At 45.5% G+C, this 21,880-nt stretch overlaps 1 protein-coding gene across 4 annotated transcripts in view; it reads left to right on the top strand.

Annotated features, from left to right (window-relative positions):
* LOC147684356 (ras-related protein Rab-7a-like) overlaps window positions 1–21,880 on the top strand; it is a 143,773-nt gene that overhangs the window by 74,744 nt on the left and 47,149 nt on the right. For 3 of the 4 annotated variants that reach the window (XM_086940256.1, XM_086940259.1, XM_086940257.1), the window contains exon 2: window positions 5,632–5,690. In XM_086940256.1, the coding sequence (XP_086796382.1) occupies window positions 5,644–5,690 (47 nt within the window). In that variant the 5' untranslated portion in view covers window positions 5,632–5,643. Of the gene's footprint in view, window positions 1–1,327; window positions 1,503–5,631; window positions 5,691–21,880 lie in introns of those variants that run through there. The other variant, XM_086940258.1, reaches the window with a different exon arrangement.

The raw sequence follows: 21,880 nt of genomic DNA, 5'->3' as shown, positions 1-21,880 counted from the left end.
GGCCACAACCTCATCAAAATCCGCTTTTGCCCCAATGTTGGGTAAATTCTCAAACAGATCAAATAATTCAACACCGCCCATATGAAGCACCAAGGAACTCTTAACGGCACAGTCCATCTCAAGCATGGCACAAAAGAAATTCTGCAGTCGTCCAATCCACTGGCGCCGTCCTGGTGCTACCATCGCTGGATCAGCTAACTGGCTGAATGGCGTTAATACTGCCACTGGGGCCTGGACGCTTCTCTGGTGCGTTGGCAGCACAGCTGCAGCAGGGACTGCATCTTAGGGCGGTGCTGGCGTGGTGCTCTCATCTGGCGCTGCTGCAAAAATGCTTGTACGTGTACTTGGCACTCACTGTCTACCTTATCACTGGAACTCAGTGGCCCGCGGTTTAGTGCATGCAAAAGGGCTCCTTTCACCAGCTGCGCACAGGCATGCATCCTCACAGTACTTGGGGATCTGTTCCTTCCAAAGTCTATTTTTGTTTACTTGTTTTTGCTCATGTGTGGCAGAATGGCTGGGGAGCACTTCCCATCCTTTTGTCAGACACACGCAGCACAGTTGGGTCTCAGATGGTTCCTGGTTGGCCACACAGGATCATCAGGCAGCCGGCAAGCCTCCGATGCTCTCACCGTATAAGGAGCTGACCGGCGACTTAAGCTGTAGTAGGCTCCCAGGGCGCCGTGCCGTAGCCACGTGGCGAGACAGCATGCAGCAACTTCTCTCCGTCTTTCTGAAAGGCCGCCTCCATGCACCAACTGGAAACTGGTGGCAAGCATGGGGCTGGAATGACGTCTGCACAGTCGCAAACCCTCTCCTGGGACTGTCGGAGGGGCCAAGCAGCGCTTCTTCAGCTGTTGCTCCAAATCGCAAGGAGCGGCACACCGGCGTGCTCAGCAGGACCTTGTGGGAGGGTGGGGTTGTACTGGATATGATGCTCCTGACTCGGGCAAACAAAGCAAACACAAGGAGATGATGGACGGAGCCCTGAAACTTTTCAGACACTCACCCCCAGTCAACTGATCTCGGTTTAATCCATCACCGTTCTTTAGCCCACTCTGCCACCCCAGTTCAGACATGGCTATATGCAAATCAGTCTGACCCTGTGCCTCATGAGAACAGTCCAGCCTGACCTGCCAAGCCAAGTCTTCCCTGGACAGGAAGCACGCAGCAAATATTGCCTAGGCCTACCCGTGCCGGCCCTTACACACTGCTACACTCTGGCTGCTGTGCATGCACAATGACCTTAAGCGTCCACGTGCGTCTTTATTTATAGCCTCTGGCCACGCCTGACCGTCAGGATGCGTGCGACAGCCAACGTAACAGTAGTTGCCGGGTGGCTCACGACAGTGCTGACATGGAACTGAAGGAAATTTGAGAGAACAAAAGGGGTTATAATCTCTGAGCTGGGCTGTGCTGAAACCAGGACTGTTTTACTTTCACTTTCCACCCTTCAGAACTGAGGGGCTGCCTTGGAAGAGCTCAACGACTTCTCCTCTGAGGTTGGTTTGTTTCTGACTTTCTGCCCTCTATGCAATTCTTAAAGTTTGGTTGATAACTACATAATTCCATCATCTATAAGAGAATTATTTTAGTGCAGTGGCATCACGGTGCCTCTGAAACATCTGTAAATTAGTAGTGTGTTTCAGGTTAGATTGTTTGTGTGTCTCCATGACACCCCTTTACTCCTGACTTTGAAAATCTGATTACGTCTTCTCAAGTTTCATTATATTTATTTTGCTGAAAAACTGTCTCGCTTTAAAAACAGAATATTTGTTTTAGAACAAACAAACAATATTGTTTCAGTGTGATGCCCAAATAGAGCTGCATTTTACCAAATCCCCTTCGTGTTCTGTCTCGTGTGCCACCTTTACTAATTCAGATATTATTAACCAGGGGTTCTTTTCAAGCTTGAATTTGTAAAGCGACACACACGGGGGTAAAACGAACCTAAATCTCACAAACTCGTGTTCTGGTGCACAAGCCGCCTGCGTGGCTGAATGAAGGTGATGCAATGCAGGGGCCACCTGGCTGCTTTAAGGAATATTAAGTGTTTACCTTGGCAGAGCATGTGTTGTTTCCGGGTCGCAGGCACTTTGCTTTAATCTGTCTGTACTTTACAGATGAAGATTTTTTTTTGTATAGGTCCAGTAAAAAAATGTTGATTCCTCTCTGGAGCTTAAATCGCATACCTAGAGTCACACGAAGCTACTGACTGTACCAGCTAGAAAGTGCAGAACCAAATACGAAGTTTTATAAAGAACGCACTGCACCGCCTTTGGCAGCAAAAACTGCAACTAAATGTGCATGAGACTACTTGGTACAGAGAAGCCTTTGGGTCGCCACATGCTATATAAATCTGCCTGGCATAACATTAAGTAAACTTCACGCCCATTCTTTTGTTTGCACCTCGGCAAGGACTCATCGTGTCAGTGGTGGTGTGTGCTGTTTGAGAGCGTAGGAGTCAACTTACATTATATAACATTAGCAGGTTAGCTCGCTAGGCATTGACATTCTTGAACCGGAAGTGCTAAGCATCCTTGGTTCCTGTTGGCATCCAAGGGCCGGTTTCTGGCTATCAGCCTTCTTCAGCCTGGATAGCTTGACTCCAGTGATGTGGAGAGCCTGGGACTCGCGTCTGAGCATACCCAGCCCACTCGGGGTGAAAATTACAAAAAACACAGTTGATGGACAGAATGCAGAACAATGTCTTACATTCACCCCAGTACAAAGATCTGGGCCTAAATCCATCGTTTTTTTGGATGCTTGATTCCGGTCTAGGAAAGACATGGCTTGGTAGTTCGGGCTGGACTGTTCCCATGAGGCACAGGGTCAAGGCTGTTTTGCATATAGCCATTGTCTGACCTAGGGTGGTGTGGAGTGCAAAATAACGATGGATTTAGGCCCGGATCTTTGTACTGGGGTGAATGTAAGACATTGTTCTGCATTCTGTCCATCAACTGTGTTTTTCGCAATTAGTCGATAGGGCAAACAGACTGGTGAAGGAAGGTATTCAAGTGGGCTCTATCATCTTGCCAGGATGTTCAAGATTTTGTTAACACCAAAGTGTGGTCGTATAACATTTCACCGCCTAGTACTACAGGTGTGTCACATATTTCTCTCTTAAGAGGAAGGAAAGTTCATACAGATTTGTGCCCTGAATGGCTTATGAGCAAACTGTGTGTGGAAAACCCATCGTTCCAGCATCCGTTGTGGAACGGCAATTGAACAATGCAGGAGACTCGCGGCCGGAGGCATCCACGTGCCGGGTTGGCACAAGATGCCCCATACCACAAGGGTAATTATGTGATAACTTTAAAGGCATAGGATGTGTAAAACAGTCGGGAGGCAGAAAGCTCAGCCGAAAACAAGCCGACACGTGGCGCTGTCGCTCGTGACACATTCCTGCGGAGCCCGCGACTCTGCAGGGACAGAGATGGGCTTGTGACGGAGACGGCTGGTGCAAGGGGTACCACTGATGGTAGATCTTTACTAGTCACTCAGCTTCCACAGTGTCAGGGGGTCCCATGCTCAGCCCCGGCAGGGCTAACTGATTGTCCGTCTCCTCAACAGGCGGATTACTACGGGCCCTTTAAGGATAGCCTTTGTGTTCGTGACGAAGGCTTCGCATCGGAACCACCTGACTTTTCGGGCCTATCAGGAGTGGCCTCTCACCATATGAGGAGAGACCCGGAAGACGCCGTGTCTCCGTCGTGGGAGGAAGAAGTGAGACGCCAGGAGAACCACGCGACCGGGAAGGCGGAAAGCACCGTGGAGACGGAATCCTTGGACGTGGACGACACCAGGAGCAGAGAAGGTGCCGGACCGGTAACCGAGGAGGAGCGGACGGAGGCAGCAGTAAAGCCAGGAGGCCAACGACACCGCGTTTCGCCCAGCCACGCGAAGGAGGACGCGTGGCTCTCCCAGGTGCGTGCTCGTTTGGGTTCTTTGTTGAACTTTAAGAAGGGAGGGACCTGATAGGGGACCGTGCAAGCACTGGGGCACCTCGTTTAGCAAAGCCGTGCACAACTCACTGAATGTGGTGGTGGTCCTTGCTTTATCCCTCACACCCTCCCTATTCCGAGAGTTTCTAGTAAACGGAACAAACCACTTAAAAGCCACGTTCTTTTCTTTTCTTCCATGTGCTGGAGTGTCCCGGACCCCGACCCAGGAAGTGCCCGAGGACTACAAACCTGCCACCGACCACGTGTCTGACTGAAAGACTTTGTTTTGTTGTTCTACAGTCTGTAAACCGCAATAAAATAGATAAACAGTCGCCCTCTAGTCTTGGCTCCTTCCCTTCTTGTGACCGAAAGGTGACACACAGCTTTACAGGTTGCTGTAGCTGATGTACAGTAGGTTCACCAGGAGGAGAGCGGTGCGGTCAACAGGGACCCGACATGTAGATTTTGCTGTCGGACCCTAAAAAGCCTTTGATAAGTCTTTAGTCATGTGGAAGAAGCCATTTGACCTAAATAAAAAATTATTCTCAGTAATAATGTGTTTATCAAAATAAAAATAAAAAAATGTTTCTGAGCTCCAAATAAGAGTGGTGGTGGTGACAGGGAGCGGAGGATTTACAACGGGTAACACCATTTCTCATTGTGGTTTTATAACATGAATTCTCAATGGTGACTGTGAAGATTACTTCCTCCTTTTGTCTTCTCCTGGCCTCTAATAATAATGAAGGGGTTTGGGTACATGGCATGAGCGCTTGCTGTCCATTCAGTGTCTCTCCCTTCGTCTTTCTTTTCAATGTGACCACTAGTTCTCTTTCTTTGACTGTCGTTAGTTGTCTTTCCCCAGGTCCTTGTCTTCGGTCCACCAGTTTACCTCTTACCCTAGGACTTTCCCTTCAATGTAGCCAGTTCTTTTTCCCAAGGTCTGTCTCTTAAGTTCTTTCAAGTCCTTTCTATACATTATTCTTTTAGATGTTGCTCATGATTTTATCTTTGATACTACTGCTTTTTCTGATTCCCACGCAATCTTTTTCTTCGATTTCACCGGTCCTTCTCTTTGGTCTCTTTCTTGAAATTTACTTTTTTATCTAGATCACTCCCTTCCGTTTCTCTAGACATTTTTCTCCCTTTATCTTTATCATCAATGTCTCATTCCTTACTCTTTCTACAGGTCTTTCTGATGTCACAAGCTCGTCTCTATATTCTGATCTTTTCCGTCAATGCAGAAAGAACTTCTCTTTCTACAGGTCTTTGTCTTCTATGTCTCAACTCCTTCTCTTTCACCCTCTTTTCTTGGTTGTTTCAGGTGCTTCTCTTTCCTGAGTTGTTTCTTTTCGCTTTCACTTTCCTCGGGTATTTGTCTTCAGTATGACAAATCCTTCTCTTACTCTAGGTCTTTGATGCCTCAAGTCCCTTTTTTTTGTTTGTATTTCTTTGATGCCATGTTGGCTTTTCCTAGGTCTTTTTCTATCTGTTAGGTCTTCTTCCATTAGCTGAACCTTTCTCTTCAATCTCTCTTTGATGTTTGCTCTTCTCTTTCTCTAGGTATCTTGTTTCAATTTCACAAGCTCTTCTCTTTCCACTGGTGTCTGCCTTTAATGCACGAAGCCCTTATATTTCCTAGTTCTTTTCCTTAAAGTCTCATGTTCTTCTTTATTGTCTTCTGTTGCAGGTTCCTCTTGACATGTTGGGGCGCTCCAGTCTGAAGATCATCCTCATCGGGAACTCCGGGTGAGCCTGAGAGGGGGGGCTCTGGGGAGATGGGCACTCTAGCTGCTCTTATGGGTAGCCTTTCTGGGAAGGCAGGGAATTATGCATGCAATGCTTGAAATAATCAGTCATCAGTATTCACTTGGAGCCACATTCCAATCCATCGTTATTTTGACCTTCATACTAATCTAGACAGAGACCCGCAACTTGTAAGTCAGCCTTGGCCTTACTCCAAAAGGAACCGTCCATCCAGCCTGACCTACCAGGCCAGGTCCTCTGCTGATGGGAACTCAACCCACCCCAAACCATTTCTGTCTATTTGGGCCTCATCTGTGAGGTGCATCTTGAATTCATTGGCACAGTGAGAACAGGGCCCACTTCTAGGCAAACTGTCGCACATAGGGTACATCACTGAGAATTAAGAAAATAAACAACTTGAAGCATGATTAAATTAACTTCAGCCTCTAATCACTTGGGGTGAATTCCAGGTAATTTTTCCCACTATGCAAATAAGTCTTAGTCCTGATCCAGTAGGAACAGTCCAGCCCCAACTGCCAGGTAGGTCCCCTCTAGCCAGGGATACAAGTTACCCCTAGGCCAATTCCAGGTGGAGATATAGTTTTAAAATGAAAATATAACATGGAAGAAGAGAGACAACGGTGGACGGAGGTAGAGTAGAGAAATGATTTAGATGAGGAATGACTGTACAGACAAGCATTTGCAATGCAATCAGGCTCGCCATTGGCGTTGTAAATGTCAATGTTTTTAGTTGTGTTTCATTGGGTATGCACAGTTTTGGGACAGGAGTGCTCAGTCAAGAGCTTCATCTGATACTCAGAAAGAGGCGCTCTGTCTGGGGAACACGGAGGCTCCCATTATGACGCACGTAGCGAAGGGGGGATACGTGGACCTTTTGTATGTGCACCCTTTGACATCACACACCACGACTGGGTCACTGGGCACACAGGTTAGTATACAGAGGGCATGGTGTATGGCAATCATTGTGCAAAGGTTATGATACAGGGGGCCTGTAGACTGGGGCACCAAATACTCAGTCAGGGCAGGTGGGCATGCAGCCTGTTTCACAATTGGCATAAGAGCCGGGGAGAACTGAACACTCCGACTGGAGCACACAGGCTCAGACATACGTGCACCGGCCACAAGGGGGCACAAAGACTCGGGTGCATAGGCAGCGGTACTTGTAACGAGGCTTGGGCACAGAACATGTGGTGTCATGAACAAACACTCACAACATGCATGGGAGACAGGCTGGGGTACAGAGGCATGGAGCGGGGGTAAACTGCAAGCAGGGCAACGGCCTGGGGGCACAAAGCCAACTTATTAGGACTCCGGCACTAACCAACTCTGTTGCACCTGATAAAGTGTAAAAGGCAGCATAGCCATTGAAATAAAAAACGAAATTCCCATTTATTGATGTGAGGACATGAAAATAACAGAGCTTGACTAGCAGATATGAACGCCCGCCCTCCCCAGCAAGGCAGTCCCATTTAAAACATAAGCACAGGTGCACCACACGTCAGTTTCAAAAACAGGAAAAAACAATTGTGTAATCTGTATTCAACACAAATATTCTTCAGAGTTTATCTTTTATTCCAATTTCTATTTTTTTTTAAACATGGTCATAAACATTAATTTTCACAACGATACAGCAGACGCATTTCGTCTTTATAAAGGACTTTTTCAGGGCACTGATAGTTAGAATAGGTCAGTCTCAGCAAAAAGGCCAGTAAATAACCGGATCAGCAGCCTATATGTCGTTCCACATCGATATCACGGTTATTCGGTATCAAATGTTTGGAAAAAGTTCCTCATAATCATAAAGAACAAGTGGATACAAGAAACAGGGATGCCGGGTAGGTCCAATGATGAGGCACAGAAGGCTACGCGGAATAATACGTAAAAAGGATCACACCTGAGCTAGTCGATACTGTATTTAAATATCGGCCAGTTTGCAGATTCGTTATAAGAAAGGAAATATGCCAAAGATACAGGTAGAACCCCCAAAAAAGGGCACGCATATAAGCGTGAATCTCGCAATCCGAATTGTAATCACACTGTTGAACCACATAAAACACCATATCATTAGCCTCATCAAAGTAAGAAGCAGACCCAATCTGTGTCAATTCAAATGCATCCTACATGCTCAAAGTCCATGCCGGCAGCCGGTATCAGGCTGCCATCATGTCTCCAACGGCCAAACGTCACGGCGAAATGAACAGTCCCATACCTGCTTCCCTTGAGGAGTGCCTTTCGCACCAGCTTGTTGCAGGACACCAAACTGGATTGCAAATAGAGTCTAAGAGCTCAGGAAGAAAAACTTGTGTGCTACCACAACTCTCCATGGAACCAATCTGAATAAAAACCCGAGACTATTTTCAGGAAACAGGAAAAATAATTAAAAACATGTAGCCCCCTAATGTGCTCTGAATAAAAACAAATCCCAATAGGTAGTGACTTACCAAAATCATGTGTGAAACTGCATGAATGGCTCTGTCGGCGTTCTGAAAGATCGACATGGTGATGTCTTTTTTTTTTATTTTAGATTTATAAAATTTTGTTTGTGGAGTCGCATAGCAATAGAAACTGGACTAACCTAAGTGAAAAGTAAAATGTATATGTCGCCATATAAGACTGGTTAGATTGTTGGAAAGTTATCGGGATTGATTAAAAAAATAAACTTTGAATCGGGTGCCGAGGTAGTACTGTGTAGAAAATATTTGCCCAAAATGAACACAAAGAATAAATTCATATGATATGGTGCTAAAAGGAAGCATTGCACTTGATTCCTTGGCAAATGCTGCATTAACTGGCGAGCAGCAACAGTCCCCTAAACGAAGAAAAAGTATGCAAACACAAAGGGGAATAAGCCTTCCAAAGAAGTATACCCGCAATTGGCCAATATTCTAGGCGAGAATCAACACGTCAGAAGGTGGGACAGATGAGGACAGTCCACCAAAAAAATTCAAGCTTTTCGGAATGACACACATTTCAACAAATCGCCAGTGAGAGGTGGAATGAAAGCCCATATACTGAGCACAGAATGTCTCAAACGAGACAGTGCGTGTGCTGCCTAGGCGAGACCTAGAAAGAACCCCACAAAAACATGAAATTGGGTGAAAAAGAGAAGCATGGAGAAAATAAACGTTTAAAATTGGTGAAGGCGCAGGTTGGTGATAGCGGAAGGAACATGCGAATGGGAAACAATTGTGGGATGAGGGACAGTGATTCAATGGTAACGACCAGAACAGCAATTGAAAAAAAAAACTAAAACTTCACTAAATGACAGGACATGAGAAAAGGGTGAAAGGGAAATGTATCTGTGCAAACCTTGTAAAAAAACTAAAAACAAAGAAAACCAATTTTGAAGATTAATTAATTTTGATATTTGAAAAAAAGCATGTCAAAGGCAATTAAATGAAAAAGAAAAACATTTCTGTGAATTGGTTTTGACCAAATTATAAATGATATTCAGGTGGAAATTGTTTATTAAATACTTTAGGTGAAAAGGTTTAGGTGAAATGGCTTCTCATTTATGGTATTTTATGAATGTATTTTTTCTTTTCCATTAAAGCGGTTTGAGCTGTATCCTGGCAAACTGTTTCCTAGGCCGTTCTCCATCTGCCATCCAATACAAAAATGAATAACATTCTTCAATGACAAATTCAGCATTGCAAGGAGCAACACTGGCATGATTCAGACAGAAGCTATCCTTTTAATTTCATCCAGTTACTCTTCTAAATATTCACCGTCCAACTCCCTGCCTCAAATATCTCACTGATATATGGACATCGCTCCAACCCGCCTCCTTGGAAGACAGCCCGGCTCCTTCCTTTATCGTTGTGACTCCGCCCACTGAGGCTCTCACCCCAGTGTACAGTTAACATCCCCAACTGTGGTGACCTGGTACATCTGCCTAACATGTAGTCAAATCCTGATCTCCAAAAAGGGTCAAATCCAACCCACGGAAATCAGCAGCCATCGCCCCATCACTCCTGTTCCCTTACAACGGGAAATAATTAAAATAACACTTGTACCCCAAGTCCTCTCTCACCAAGACAACCACTGACTTCTCTGAGAGATGGCCAATCCCACTTCATTCAGTGATGTAACACTAGAGCTGCCACTATTCCAGCAGCAGGTGGTGCCCGGCGCATAGTCGATAGCAACCAAGTACGGCCAAGATGGCCACCTCTGGCTCTGAAGGCAGCGTTCTAGACGATTATGCTGTGGGGTACCCAAGTCGTTACCCAGGAGAGTACCTAACCTCCAGTGGTTTTCCACTCTATCCAAAATATAAGTAAACAACCAAGAGTGATAACTATTGATTACATACAGTGCTTAATTTGTAAAAAAAAATAAAGTGCCAGGGCTCTCGTCGGGAAACCACTGCAGCTTGCACAACACATTGCCCCTGCTATGCTACCAGTGATAGTAAAAACACAAGAACTAACCATCACATGCCTGCAAGTGTTACAATTCAGACTAATCCAGGCCCCAAAGCTACAAGACTGGCTTGAGTGGTAGTTATTAGTAGTTTGTAATGTATATTGACTTAATAAACAACTGGCTCAAATTAAGCACTGAGTACAAGTAACCTCTTGATGGGCACTGCATTAGCTAAAAGATGTGTGTGTGATTACGAGACATACCATGTAACGGTACGTAACTTCCTGCTATGCACCGCTCTTTATAAAAGATTTGACCATGAGTCATACCCAGTGCTTGAAATGGAATAGAAGTGCAGGTAGTCTGCACCAGAGTACCTGCTTGTTTCTGAGAAGTGCCGGTACTCTCCAATTAAAAGTATTGCATTTCGCTTAAGAAGTGCCGGTACTCTACCTCTCATAATAAAAAAGTGCTGGTACTCCGTACCAGACAGTACCAGCCTGTTTAAAGCACTGGTCATACCCAGGAGCGTAACAGACACCCCAGGTGCTGAGAACACGCCAATCTGCTATACATAGGGCCCCCCACCCCAGCGTCTCTGGCGGGTAAATGTACATGCCTATGTAAGCCTGCTTCAGGGTGCACATGCTCTGAGCTGACCCTGCGCTGACCTGGGACTGATTAAAAACACAATTAGCTTCTTTGTTTCTCTTTCAATCCGAGCCTGCGCGGCGCCTCTCCCAGAGTGGGCGGGCTCACTTAGAGAATTCAAGTAAAAAACGTAAACTTCCTCAGATAGATAATTACTCTGGAGCAAATATTTTGGGCTAATATTGGAAATAACCCCACGTTTTTTAGACTTGTAGCATTAGTTACTGAATGCAGTAATTTAAAGTGCTTTTATTCATTGAACGTGTTCCTCACATCATGGTACGTGTGCACGTGAAGTCTTTTATAGCCCAAACACCATTTTGTGCCCAAGTGCTAGAAAATTTCAGATGACTGTAGAGATTGGAGCAAGGTAAGACTAATGTACCTGGTTTTGAAAACAAAACGTATTGCAATGTTCAGGCTCACATGCTCTCTGCTAGCCTACATTTACTGGGTATAATTATGAAGGATTTAAAAAAAGGCAATTCTCTGCTCTTTTTAGGTCTCACCTAGGCAGCACTTGAGCTGTCTCTTCGAGACATGCTGTATTCAGGTATGGACTTTAAGGTTGGTGTCCTTTGTAATGGTGGCTTTTGATTAGTCAATAGGCTTAGTAGTCCCTCCTTAGCACCTCCTTTTCTCCTATTGTAACCTCCCATGAGGACTGCCCTTGTTACATGTGCTGTTACTCTAGATGTTTTAATTGCAGCCTGTGAGAACTATTTTCTTAAATCACATTCTCCTGCCTGCTGTTGCAGGCAGTTCTCACTCTCCTCCAATGTTTTTTTTTAACCAATGCGGCATGCGTCGGCTGCAATGATGGCGGCCGCGTCTTTCATTTCTTATTTGCATCTCGCCTTTTTTTCTATTTCTTTACTTTTGTTACAATCGCAGTACCTGCGCTTTAGCTTTAAACATCTTAAACTAAAGCGTGGATGCCGCGATTGCTTCAAAAGTAAATAAAATAGAAAAACAAGCATTTGCAATGCAATAGGTCTCACATTACTAAAAGTCTCAGCTATTGGCGCTGCATTATTAGCAACGTAAATGGCTCGAACTTTCAGTAATGCAAGACCTATTGCATTGCAAATGCTTGTTATACTTGTCACATGGCAAAGGTCGTCATCTCTTGCCACTGCCGTCAATCCTGTTTTGTTTGATCTTTTGTTACAGCAGCTCATGCACTGGGACACATTTGAAAGGATCTCTTTCCAGTTGTCATGTTCCAGGTCCTTACTTCTGCTACTGTTTTGTGTATTTTCGGCGGGTGAGTACATTTTGCTGAAGACAAAACCCACAGGAACCTCTTAACTGACGTAGATGGGTGTTGTAAGAGGGGGCAGCGTGTACCTAAAGTTCACCCTGAGGATGGCTCGCTGCCTCCATACCTTCCTTGGGTTCCATAGCTTTTCTATAGCGCTGGTTCTTTAGTTCCTTGGACTCTTGGCGCTGTAACAAGTAGCTGGATGTAGTCCCCATGAGCAGATTTTGGTGTTTTCCAATGGAGGGGGCTCTGCATGAGTGTCGGGTTTGACGACCTTTGACCTTCCAGTGTGACTTAGATTGGTTGGATTGTGAGGAGTGGACAGTTCTCCAAGGTGTATGTGGGTGTTATTATGTATGTATGAGAATGCAGGTGGGTGTGAAGGTGCATGTCAGTGCGCGTGAGCGCTATCAGTGACTATGTGGATAGTGGTTGATCTCTGCATCTTTTTTACCCAACCTGTGATTTATCAGACAAGCACAATCACTATTTGATCGTGAAAATCAGCAGAATGCAGCGGCAGCAAAGAGCATCTCCATCTGACACATTAGGAGAAGCACTTCATCCAAAAAAGAAAAATTTTGACTGGAAATTCCAAGTTCTTTTTAGTAAAATATTCCTATTTATATTTTAATAAAATACCAAAAAAAGAGTGTTCTGGCTCCGCTTTAGTGTTAGGGATGGACAGTAGCCAACACAGGAGTGCACGTGGTCTGGACTTGTGATGTGAGATACAGGATCTCCCCATGAGACATTCCTCAAGTGTTTTTGCTGTTTTCAGACTTTTCATTTCCAATTGGTTAAAACCTATTTCACCAAAACAAAACTGCACAACACCCCAATGTGAGCTGGAGACCTGTCCAGGTTCGAGGAGGGATTAAATACCTTCAAATGCATTTTAGCGAAACCTCATTTTACATGTGCGGCTCCCAAGTCAGAATGTGGAATACATTTTCCAAACCTTTTATTTATAAAAAATCTGGATTTAGAAACGGTTCTGAGGAGTTTCCCAGCTTATAGAAAAGTGTATTAACCACAACATTGGCTCCATGGAGAAACATGCTTTTTGCCAGAACAAAAACAGTATCTGTTGCACTGTACCCCAGAAGATTAACAGCCTTTATAGGTCATGTGTAAGGAAACATCAAACTACTTTTAAATGCGGTGCCATGGGGGGGTAGCTTGCAAGGCCGGACTGGCCATAGCAGGCACCGGGCGTTTCCCTGGTAGTCCGCTAGGGTGGGAGCCAGTTTTGGGCCCTTGGGGGACCGTTTTTGGAACCGGGGGTCGGCAATATCTGCCCCCTGTAGCAAAATCGGCCGAAACCAGAGGGGGCCAACTGAGCAGTTTGCCAGGGCCGGTTTCAGTTCCCAGTCCGGCCCTGGCATCTTGGCCTCGAGCACAAGGAATACCGGCTCCTTTGACACACACCTGCGTGTTGTGCTCTGTGCTCCCAAGGTCTTGCGTTGCTGCTTTGAGCCGTTATTACCACCTCAAAGCCTACCGGAGAATGGCCGCCAGCTGCAAAGCAGCTGTGTAATCTGGAGACGGGGACTTGGAGTTGCCGGTTTGCCCTATTCGCGCTCTTAACTGTTATTGCTGTGCCCCCTGAAGATACCTGGGGGGTGTTGGTGTTGCTGGGTCCATTGTCGCGGCCTGGTAAGCCGGTTCTTTGCATTGGCGGGCCAGAGCCCAATACTGTGACTGGTGGAGCAATCTGAAAGTAATTACTGTGTAATTTAAACTTCTTTTTTAAATCATACCAACATGTAACAATTGCAAATCCATTCCCAATTGCATTTATGTGCAAATGTTTACAATTGAAAGTATATTTGACCTACCTGTACCAATCCCTGATTAGTTCTAGATATAAAACATAAGTATATCTTTTTTTATACTTATACAATAGGTCTGGATTCTTTCTCTGAGTGCGTGTAAACAGTCTTTGTTCGAGAGAATGCAATAAATGCTTAACACACCTTCTGGATAAGCCTAACCGCTTGCCCACACTACCACAAGGAGAGCTGTTAGTGATTATCTAATTTAGCCTCGGTTATACCTCTGGGGACTCCCTGGACTCTGTGCACTCTATACCTCACTTTGGTATAGTATAGACAGAGCCAGCTTCCTACTCTCGTAAATGAAATGATCAAATACGATGGGCCCATTTCAGATCCTGGCGAACGGGTTACTCCGTCAGGGGGATAGGGGATGAGGACTGAAGCGCTCCTTTGGAGGAGGGTCAGTCTTATTTTCATTTGGTTAACTTCCTCCCTTTGGAGCTCTGCAGTCTGCCCAACATCTTACAACAATGCACAGATTCACAACTGCTGGATCTGTGTGTCCTGGCCACCCTCTGCACACATGACTGCAAGACGCTCAAAATGGCGCCGGAAATGTTGATGGCTGTGTTTACTGACCCTGGATAGATGAAGTCACAGCGCATGATTTGAAAAGTAGTTTGATGTTTCCTGGCACAGGACTTAGAAAAGCTGTTTATATTCTGGGTACAGTGCAATAAATTGTACTTCTGTTGTGGCAACAAAACATGTTTCTCCTTGCGGCCTGTGTAGTGTGCCCTAAAAAATGTTGTGAGCCTGGAAACTCCCCAGAAATGTTTCTAATTCATGACATTTTAAAATAAATATTTGGAAAATGTATTTCCCTGTGTGACTCAGCAGCTGCACTCTTACCCTCAGGGGTCTCTTGAAATGATTTTCATGGTGTTTAGTGCCCTACTCAAACCTTGATAGATCTCGGTATACAAGGGGCTATTGGGCAGTTTCTGGTCTTTTGTTTTAACCAGTTGCAAATGAAAAGTTTGAAACCGCAAGACCATGTGAAGAATAGCATAAGGGGAGATCCTGTGCTCGCACCACAAGTCCAGGCCACTGTGCGCTCCTGTGCTGTCTGCTGTCCATCTAAAGCAAAGTCAAACACCGGACCGAATGCGTAAAGTGCAGCCAAGAAAGGTCTTTCTGGAGGAAGTGCTTCTCCTGTTTCAGGTGGAGAGGCTCATAGGTGGCTCTGCGTTGTGGTAAACCTCCTTTACAATGACTGCGTTACAACTCATGCTATTACCCTGCATTTTTTACTCCGCAAAATCGTTTACAACGCAGGGGTTTACACAGCAAGCCATTACAACGCCATTACAACACCCCGGTGGAATTAGAATAGTAAATTGCGTTGTAATGGACAATGCGTTGTAATGGATTGCGTTGTAAAGCCCTGAGTTGTAAAAGATTTTGCAGAGTAAAAAATGCGGGGTAATGGCACACGTTGTAAAGGTGTGTGGAGTAAAGTGCCATATTCCTGCTTTGTGATTCTTATTATGGAATGGTGATTGTGCTTGTCTGATAAATCACAGGTTGGGTAAAAAGGTGCACAGAGACCAACCACAGTCCACATACTCACTGATAGCTCTCACACATACTGACACGCACCTTCACATACACATGCATTCTGACACATACACAATCACACACACACACACACACACTTTGGAGGACTCTCATTTGAAACTGTCCACTCATCACAATCCAACCAATCTAGGTCACACTGGAAGGTCAAAGGTCGTCACATCCGACACTCATTCAGAATTCCTTCGATTGGAAATCCGCCCTTGGCATCTACATCCAGCTACTTAGTAGAGCGCCAAGAGTCCAAGGAATTGATGACCCAGCGCTATCGAAAAACTATGGAACCCAAGGAAGGTATCAAGGCAGCGAGACATCCTAGGGGTCAACTTGAGTCGTGCTCGCCTACAAAACCATCTACGTCAGCTAAGAGGTTACTGTGGGTTTTGTCTTCAGGAAAATGTATTCACCCGCGGAAAATACACAAAATAGCAGCACAAGTAAGGACCTGGAACGTTACAACTGGAGACCGATACTGTAAAATGAGTCCCACAACATAAGCTGCTGTTACAGAAGATCAAACAAAACAGGATGGGGAGCTTTGCCATGTGACAAGCATAAAAAGAGCACAGAATTGTCTTTTTTTCTAAATCCTTCATAATTAGATCCAATAAATTTACTTACCTTTTAGCAACAGGTAGGTGAACTTGAACATTGAATACGTGGGGTATTTCCTTTCCAGAGTTCTTCTTCAAAACACGCATCTGCAATGCAATAGGTCTCGCATTTACGAAATTCTTGAAAATGCGAGACCTATGGCATTGAAAATGGTTGTTCGCAAAAGCACCCCGTGCTGCACTTTCAGTTTAATGGCGGCTGTGCTCATTTACTTAGATGGGGCTCGTCTAAAGAAAGGGGCGTGGCGGCAATTAACGTGAAAGCGCGCCATGGGGTGGTGTACAAACAAAAGCACAAAAAAAACTGTGTCCGCGTTGGGTGGCGCAAAGCGTCCGCGAATAAATCCAAGGCGCAGCTCACTGTGGCGTGCCGTGGTATGAGAATTAATAATAAAGCCTTACAAGAAAGTGTAGCGAAAAGCATTTAACACAATTGTGTTTGGAGGTGTAAGTAAAGCCTACAAAGAACCAAGACACACAGCAGGGGATATCCTCATGGGAGGTTACAAATAAAGACAAGGCAGTACAAAGGAGGGACTAACAAGCCTATTAACGAATTAGAAGCCAGCATTTACCCAGGTCAATGACACAAGCCAATGAAAAATATGGGCGGAGAGTCAGCGGAGCATAAAGTCCATACCTCAGTACAGCATGCCTCGCAGAGCAGCGAATGCGCTGCTAAGGCTCGACCTAAAAAGGGTTTTTAGAAGAAAAGGTGATATCCAAACCCAGGCACACTAGGCTTTTCTAGGCCAGTTTTGCCCTGTCCGCAGTCATAAGCTTTTATTTAGCACGTATGTACACAATCGTGTGTGGGCTATAAAAGACCTCCCATGTATACTAACCATGTTGTGAGGAACATATTCAATGAATACAGGCGCTTCAAATGGCTGGGATTTGAAAAAAAACGCTGTTGAGTTTTTAACAGTTAGCCTAAAATATTTTCTCAAGAGTAAATGTTTATCAAAGGTTATGCTTCTTTCTGGATTTTCTGTGGGGGCCCCACCCACTCTGGTAAGTGGGCCCTGCAGGCTCTAACTTGCAGAGGCACTAATTGGTGATTGTATTTCTCTTCCGCCCTGGGCCAGCTCAGAGCATGCTGCGCGCTGGGGCTGCCTTAGAGATCCGTGCACATTGACTGTGCTGACAAGGTGAGGCCCCCTTCACAGGGTTGGATTGGTAAGGCGGGCATTCAGGCAATGTAAGATGGTATCTGAGTTCCAGCTGTGGGCCGCTTTTTAGGTTGAGCATTCGAGAACTCTTGTATATACTTTAGTATATACTTATACCCCCATTTCTCTTCTTAATGGACATCCCCTTATTCTCACTTTTTCAGGCTGTGTTCTCTAATCTGAGTCGAAATGTGTATCTCCCACCGAACTCACTTATTCCCCAAAGTATTTGCACTTTTTCTTAGAACAATCATCAGTCGTTTTGCAGTTCCTCATAGTCATATCCCTCCCTAGCCATTTCCTTAAAACTTTACACTGCGATTGTATACTCGTGTAAGATTAAGATAATGCTTCTTTCGCCTTTTCTGTGATCTTATTGCTGTTTTTTATGCCGATTTTACGATGTACATGCTGTTTGTATGGTGGTAAGACCCACCCTTTTATGATTTTTATAAATCAAATAAAAGTATATTATCATTACTTATATGTATATGTACTTTGTGGGCTCTGGAGATCAGCCCTAGGACTTGTCTGCTTTCACTTAGGGACTTTTTTTCTGTTCCACTACCTCTATATAACTGTCTTGATAGAAAACAACCAGAAGAGGTCAGTAAAACACCAGAATTGCTTTCTGCTTGTTCAACTGCCTCTATTTAACTGTCTTAATAGAAAACTACCAGAAGAGGTCAGTAAAATATCAGAATTGCTCTCTGCTTAGGGACTTTTGTTTTTTTTTTCTGTCAACTGCCTCTATTTAACTTTCTTGATAGAAAATGACCAGCAGAGGTCAGTAAAATACCAGAATCACTTTAACATTCTCTAGATTCCAGTCCATAGAAATTGTCTTCCATGACAATAATATTTTTTTCATCTCAGTGATATGACCACCGACTGCCCTGATTTTATATTAAAAACAGGGCTTTGGACTATACCATTTCCAGCTGAAAGGCAATATTTCTCTCCGTGTGTTCCCATACCTGGCGTGTCTCGCAGTTTGGTGCCTATTTTCCCTCCATGTTAAAGAACAGTAGATGTTTCAGCACCCAGGCTAATGTGCGGCATAGCTAAATACATATCAGGTCCCAAAGGCGAGACCGATTGCATTGCAAATGCTTGTTTGGATAGCGTGGAGGCCGATTTGGGTGGTGTCTGTAGTTGGGGTGGGGGCCTGAGTATCCTTTCTGGAAGCAGATGGGCCTCTATTACCTCACTTATACCACCGGGGCGGGGAGTAATTCCCAGTCTCTCTTTATGTAATGTATGCAGATTGAGCAGGGGAGGGGTACATGAGTAGAAGTGGCCTCACTTCTAATTAGGTGTTTCACAACTGTAAACAAATCCGTGGACAAAGAGCCCTAGAAACATTTGCATTTTTTTTTTATCTCAGTGAAGTTAAGAAAACATATCTCTTTTAGAGACCCTCTACCCCTCCCCCTCACACCCACCCCCTATAATATTTAAAACACGGAAACAGTGTTTTGCGAAAAAGCGCACTCCATAAATGTGTGCCACTTTTTTAGGTCGAGCCTAGCGTCAGTGCACAAGCACTGCTTGCTCTGCGAGGCATGCAGTAGTCGAGTATACTGTGTAAGCCCCGCCTTCTCTGCACTCATATTTTTGATTGGCTGGTGTCATTGTCCTTGGTAAATTCTGGCTTCTGATTGATAATGAGGCTTGTTAGTCCCTCCTTGTTACCGCCCTGTCGCCATTTGTTACCTCCCATGAGGACTAGATCTTTTGTGGCATTACACGGTCTCCTTCATAAGTCGGTCATCACTATTTTTTTTTATTTGCAGCGTGGTCCGCTTTGAGTTTAGCAGCTGCACTTGTTTAATTAATTTGCCAAACGGGCCAAAAGGGAACGTTTCTACTCACTAATCTAGCAAGCATTTGCAATTCAATAGGTCTTGCATTTACGGAAGTTTGAGCTATTGACATTACAAATAACTATGCCTTTTATTTTTGTTTTCGATTTTAAAACATAAATAAAAGGCATTGTCATTTACAATGCCAATATCTTAAACTCTCGTAAATGTGAGACCTATTGCATTGCAAATGTTTGTTTTTTAGAGTGCCCGGGCCTATTTTTAATCCTAATCCAAACATACCCCTTCATGTGTAAAAGACTGAGGCCCCCGGCATTGCGGGGGCCGCCTGGGTGTCCCTTACCCCCTGTACCATGGCCCGAGTCGTACACTGTGAACATTCCTCCTGCGGTACACGATTCTATCCGAAAGGTTAGTTCATGAACTCGAGTCGTGTGTACCATGTGAATACATGCACCAGCTGACAGGGCTTGTTATCTGTTCATGACTCGGAGTGAACCCACGTATCGTCCTAACAAACAAGTCTGTGAATGTACATAACCTTGAACAATGCATCACTCTGTCCAAGAGATTGGAAAACACCCCCAGGCCTTGTGGTGTCCGGGACAACAGAAGTGTGGCCTGGCCATGTCGGGTGCAAGCAGGCGCTTGCGCTCTGGCCAGCGGCGCAGTAGCCAGAGCCAGTATATGTGGCTGATCAGCCCACGGGCCAGCGGTCGCCAGGCAGCACCCAGCGTATGGTGCAGTTCTTGCGCACCACCAGTCCCTGCTGCTGCTCCCTGCACCAACACACCACAGGGGCGACCAAGGTGTGGAAGGCCAGCACGTGGCCCTGGGGCTGTCGCTGTCCTTTTCCAGAGCCGGGGGCAGATCCAGAGATGATGTAAGGCAAAGAGTGCAATTACCCAGGGCCCCCAGCTTCTAAAAGGGCTCCTTTGGAAAGGTATGTTTCTTCTTCTTCCCGCTGTCCACTTCTCTCTCAATGTCTTTCCCATCTCCAGCGGCATCCCAAAGATTTTTGGGGCCCCAGGCAAACAAATTTCAGATGCTTTTGTGTGATTCCATTTCTAAAAGTCCAATGTGTAGTTCAATATTTTTGGCGTTGTGCAGGCTAGAATCAGCACAATGTTGGTATTGATTTGCAAAACTGTTGCAAACCGGGGCCTTTAAAATATGTCTTGACCGGGGCCCCAAAAATCCTTAAAATGGCTCTGGGCATATCCTGTGGTGTCACTGTGGTGGCTCGACCGCCTGGCTCTAAGATTGGAAGGTACCTGGTGCCTATAAGACCTCAAGAGACTGCGGTAGTGACGAATAAGGCGAGCAGACCCCCGGCTCTAGATTGAAAGGGAAGCACATGGTTTTCAAGTGTGGGGCAGATCAGACGTAGGTCAAAGACGTCCAACTCTGACTTTATTAGGCAGGCCTCTGGTTCTTTCTCCCCTCCCCTCCCCTACCGTACACCCAGGGCACCGTAGGTAGGGACCTTCAAAAAGGGGACCAGGCTTTGGGGAGAGGATGTAGCCTTACGGCTAGAGAGGTCGACCTCGAAGCTGGGAAACCAGGTTCGAGTCCCGGCAACGACGCCTAACATCTGGTGCCAGAGCAGGCCCCTGTTACTCTTACTGCTTGGTCTTTCAACTTAAGGGAAGTATCCAGCCAAAAGCCCAGGCTTTTTATCCCGTGCTGCTTATGACCTCACATATTACATCACTCATGACATGGTCAGTGACATCACTGATGACATCTCAAATGGGGAGAGGATGTGGCCTAACGGCTAGGGCGGTCGACCTCAAATCTGGGGAACCGGGTTTGAGTCTTAGAAATGACGCTCAACATCCTGTGATTCTGGGCAAATCACTTAATCTCCCCCATGCCCAACAATAAAGAATGTGTCCGTCTGTAACTAAAGTGGTGCTCATGTAAAGCTCTCTGATACCCGATGTCTCGGGTTTAGTTCGCGCTATAAAAAACTCTAAAAAAACAAACAAAAAAAAAACATGGAAACGGCCTCTGCATTGCTAGGGAAAGCTCGGACTGGAGGTCTTACCACCATCTGCATGTGCAGTTCAACCACTGGCTGATATGAAGGTATCTGCTCCCCAGGAAGGCTCTGTGCTACAGGCACCTGGACCCGGCAACTTCACCCTGATGGGCTCCACACAAATCGTAGGTGCTCAGCAGCCTTTGCCCGCGTCATGTCCATGTATATGCACCACGTAGGAGGCTCAGCTGGATATCCTACTGTCACTGTACAATGAATTGCAGATACGGTGACCGGAGCTCTCCGCTGGCGGGCATGACTACCAACCTTCATAATTATTTCAAAGCTACGAATGGCCATGAGGGGTGTTGAAACTCTGCCTGCTGCTCCAGAACCCGGGAGTGGAGATGTTCAAGATATTCCAAAAATTAAAGACCGGAGGTGAGGAGGGCTATGAAGGGTCCTTTGTAACCTTTGAGGCCCATTTTAGCCCCCAGCTGAACCCCACCTTTGAGCATTTGAAAATCCATTGAGACATTCTCAAGCCCAACATGAAACCATTTATGGGGTATACGTAAGGCTGCGAGAACTGGCCTCAACATGCACCGAAGATGAGCCTCTGAAAGAAATCAGGGTTCAGAACAAGGGTGCAGATCATTGGCACTCGGAAAAATGATACTGCGTGAACCAATCAAGTCTCTTGATGATATCCCAATCCAAGGCTGCTCTCACAAACTCTCCAACATGAGGGCGGAAAATATGGAGCAGCCCTCGCACAGATCCATAATAAAGAAGAGCCGGATGAAATTAGGCCTAATCTATCGGAGTCGGCCATGGCTAAAGGGGACACAGGAGGACCCAAGATAGGGATCGG

The sequence above is a fragment of the Lissotriton vulgaris genome, chromosome 10 (genome assembly GCF_964263255.1).
Source record: "Lissotriton vulgaris chromosome 10, aLisVul1.2, whole genome shotgun sequence".
Lineage (NCBI taxonomy): Eukaryota > Metazoa > Chordata > Amphibia > Caudata > Salamandridae > Lissotriton > Lissotriton vulgaris.
This window is presented reverse-complemented; position numbering and strand designations above follow the sequence as displayed.